General features: G+C 32.8%; 1 protein-coding gene across 7 annotated transcripts; it reads left to right on the top strand.

Annotated features, from left to right (window-relative positions):
• Positions 1-20: 20 nt before the first annotated feature.
• Positions 21-3,378, top strand: LOC111379572 (omega-amidase, chloroplastic-like). Of its 7 annotated transcripts, none has more exons than XR_002700065.1 (3): positions 21-735; positions 1,268-1,520; positions 2,708-3,378. XR_002700065.1 is itself a non-coding variant. In XM_023002970.1 (3 exons), exons 1-3 carry the CDS (start codon positions 601-603, stop codon positions 2,744-2,746), a joined length of 315 nt encoding a protein of 104 aa, XP_022858738.1. In that variant the 5' UTR covers positions 22-600; the 3' UTR covers positions 2,747-3,378. The 7 variants fall into 7 exon arrangements, 3 of the variants coding, with proteins under 3 accessions (XP_022858738.1, XP_022858737.1, XP_022858739.1); XM_023002970.1 differs by having other exon boundaries at positions 22-735; positions 1,300-1,440; XM_023002969.1 differs by having other exon boundaries at positions 22-735; positions 1,300-1,415.
• The last annotated feature ends 6 nt before the right edge of the window (positions 3,379-3,384 follow it).

The raw sequence follows: 3,384 nt of genomic DNA on the forward strand, positions 1-3,384 counted from the left end.
TAGAATTCATCAACAATCAATTCAAATTTAAAGGAAATGTTATTTTCCCAATTTTTAACCACCACATGCAGAGCGAAGCTCTGTTAATCAATGAAAGTAACAAGTTGATTCTTTGTCAAAATAACAAAAAGTAATTTTCCATATTTTATTCTCTTGCAAATCTCTCTTTATTATGTTGAAGTTGAAGTTGTACTTGTATCTAAAAGTGGCTGAACTGCACCATCACGTTGTCAGCCCTATGTGCGAGTTTTATGATAAAAAGATAACCAGAATTGGTCAAAATGATGATTTTTTCTTCATACATACGATGACTGTACTTTTGCGTATTTCATCCGAAAGGACATCTTCTTTTATATTGGGCAAATTATTCAATTTCTGTACTTTAAGAAAGTTTACTGTCATAAAAATTTCTCTCAATGTCTTTGTATTGAAGATGTAATCCCATTCATATTATAAGGCACATGTCATTTTCCTTAGAGCAGGAAATATGACATTAATTATTTTCTTTTAGGAAATTTGGAACAGTCCATATCGAAACGCTGCTTTCCAGTTTATGCTGAGGAGATTGATGCTGGTTTTGATGTGTCTTCATTGACGGCCATGTTATCAGAAGTTGCCTGTCTCCTAAATATCACAATAGTTGGAGGCTCCATACCGAAACGAAGTGGCGATAAGTTGTACAATATCTATTGTGTCTTTGGAACTGATGGAAAGTTGAAAGCTAAACACCGCAAGGTGATATCCCGTGGCCACATTTTTTATAATTAAATACATGTGTCCTTGGAATGCTTTAAGTGTGAGAACGTGTATTTATTATTATTATTTTTTTATAGAGCTATTAATACATTCTGGTAGTATGTTAGCTATTTAACTGTTTGCTTACTTTTATTCATCAATTAACTTAAGACATGAAGTTTGCGTGGTGGAGATATTGAACAATTTTGCAGTCTTATTTTCCAATCTTCTGAAACATGATGCACAATTATAACTCAAAAATATATTTTCTTCATGGAGACATGAAGCATGTATAGCTCTGCATATGATCTACATAAATGTTTTATGTTGTATTTTTTTTATTTTTTTTTATTTTTTTTGGGGTACGGTGAAAGACTTAGTCATTGATGAGTACATTCTGTACTTGTGTAGAATCTTTTTAAAATTTTATATTTTATTGAGAAAATACTTTTTATCCATCAACAATGATGTTAAAGAGTTTCTTTTCAGAAAAGAAATGGAGCAGGAACTAAGTATTATACTTCTTTCACAGAAAGTTCCAATATGTGCACGTTGTTGTGACTGATGCACCTTTTCGATATTGACATTCCTGGAGAGATTATGTTCAAGGAATCTAAGACTCTTACTCCTGGCGAGACTCCAACCATAGTGGACATGGGTACTCATGATAGCTGTTCTGAGTTAATCTCCATACTCGTGATAGCTGTATTGGGTTAATCTCCATAAGTGCTAATTTGTTTCTTTACATTCCAATGCCTGAATAAGCTGCCATCGTAGCTTGAGATGTAAACTCTTGGTCCCATAAATTAATCATTTCAAATATTCTTTTTATCTGTGAGCAATGTGATTGTGAGGGTTAATTACACATTGGTCATTGAACTTTACATAAGGTTTTCAATAGGTCACTAAACTTCAAAAGTTTCCTCATTAATCACTGAACTTTACAAATGTAATCTCATCTATCGCTGAAAACTTCAAAGGTTTCCCCTTTAGTAACTAAACTTTACAAAATATAATGACATTTAGATTTTGGAATGCTATTCACAAGATGTATTAGCATTTTGGAATGTTTCCTTTCATCAAGTCTCGGGGAAATTTTTAATTTCTTCCACTAAGGCAATTGTTGGGGATTTCTGACAATGTTCTCTCTCTTTTTTTATTTATTTTTTTTTATTTATTTTTTTTTTTTTTGGAAATACTGATTTTAAATGCTCAAATATCTTTAGGAGAAAAGAATGCGTAACCTTTAGGCCGTGGTTGGTTTGCCATTTTCGGCCCATTTTCCGTTGTCGAAAACGCGGAAAACGCGTTTGGTCCGTCGTTTTCGAAAACGCATTTTTGAAAACGAGTAAAAATTTATAACTGAAAACGCAAAACGATTTTTTATCGTTTTCAATTATAAATGTCAAAAACGCTCAAAATGTGAAAAATAGGCTGTTTTCAGGGAAAACTAAAAATCATTTTGAAAATGAAAATGGAAAATGAAAATGCAAATCAATCACTACCTTAGTCTCTTATGCTATTGTCTAGTCACAAGATGGGTTTGGCTGAGTGACAATATCTTAATGAAAGATGATAAATTTATGTTATAAGTTACAGTGAACTGTAATAAAATAAGTGATGATTAAAACCTGATGAAAGAGGTCTGGGACTTCTCTATGTTGAACTTAAAACCTGGCATTCAAGCAAATTGATTTAGAGTTTATAGTTTATACTTTGTGCTGCTTATGTATTTGGCTGAATTTCTTTAGTCGTGTATCCTCTTCATGTTAACAATGTTTGTCTCTATACCTTAAGACATAATAGACAACTTGGAATAACACACTATCTCTATCTCCATCTCCATCTCCAATTCACCCTCCACCCTTCAAATCAATATTGAAATCATACACTCAATTGCTCATAATTTTCTTGCTCTTGTGGTTGATTTCCTGTTACTGTCTACTTAGTGATGGTAAAATATTTGTTTTAGGGGCTCACTTGCTCTGCCATCCTGGGGCATTCAACATGACTACTGGACCGTGTCTCTGAGAGTTACTGCAAAGGGCAAGTTAATTATGCAATGTAATTAGTGTTGGATATTAGTAGTATTCTTATAATTCTACAAGCAGGCTTGATGAGTCCTTTGTCTTCTCTTCTAGACTTCTACAATATTGGCTTGGCCAGTGGACCAGTTTATTATATCCAAGCAATGTGCTTGACACTTAAAACTCCAGATTATGAACCAGACAGAACACCCAGTCGTAACCTCACCAATTAAAATAAGAATCTTCCTCCAGTTCCCTAATTTATTTGAAACTAATTCCTTTATATGAAAATAAATCTTGTAATTTTTTATTTTTATTAGTACTATTATTATTATCTTTTTTTTGTATCAAAAGATAATTATACAACTTTTTGTATGTGTGTCTGTGACTCCCTAGACACCCTCTTGGCTTTCCGTTTAGCTAACTTGTACTTCTCAAAGCCTCCACAATTAAGCACTTTCTGATCGCCAAGGTTATAGGTGTGCTATACATGTGCTTTGGTGTCAGAATATAAGAATATTCTTACATCTTTATATCTGTATGAGACCATGCCACAAATATATGTTTTTACGTTACTACTTGCAGGTTTGTAGAGTCATTTTGCTTCATTTTTTTCCCTTTT

This window comes from Olea europaea, unplaced genomic scaffold (assembly GCF_002742605.1).
Source record: "Olea europaea var. sylvestris unplaced genomic scaffold, O_europaea_v1 scaffold2005, whole genome shotgun sequence".
NCBI lineage: Eukaryota > Viridiplantae > Streptophyta > Magnoliopsida > Lamiales > Oleaceae > Olea > Olea europaea.

Bases quoted from the DNA above. Each gene is read 5' to 3' on its own strand.
- LOC111379572 (XM_023002969.1), top strand. From the start codon at position 601: ATGTTATCAGAAGTTGCCTGTCTCCTAAATATCACAATAGTTGGAGGC. The intron at 736-1,299 runs GTGATATCCCGT...TTGTTGTGACTG, and splicing joins TGAAAGCTAAACACCGCAAG to ATGCACCTTTTCGATATTGA. The intron at 1,416-2,707 runs GTTAATCTCCAT...TATTTGTTTTAG, and splicing joins ACTCATGATAGCTGTTCTGA to GGGCTCACTTGCTCTGCCAT.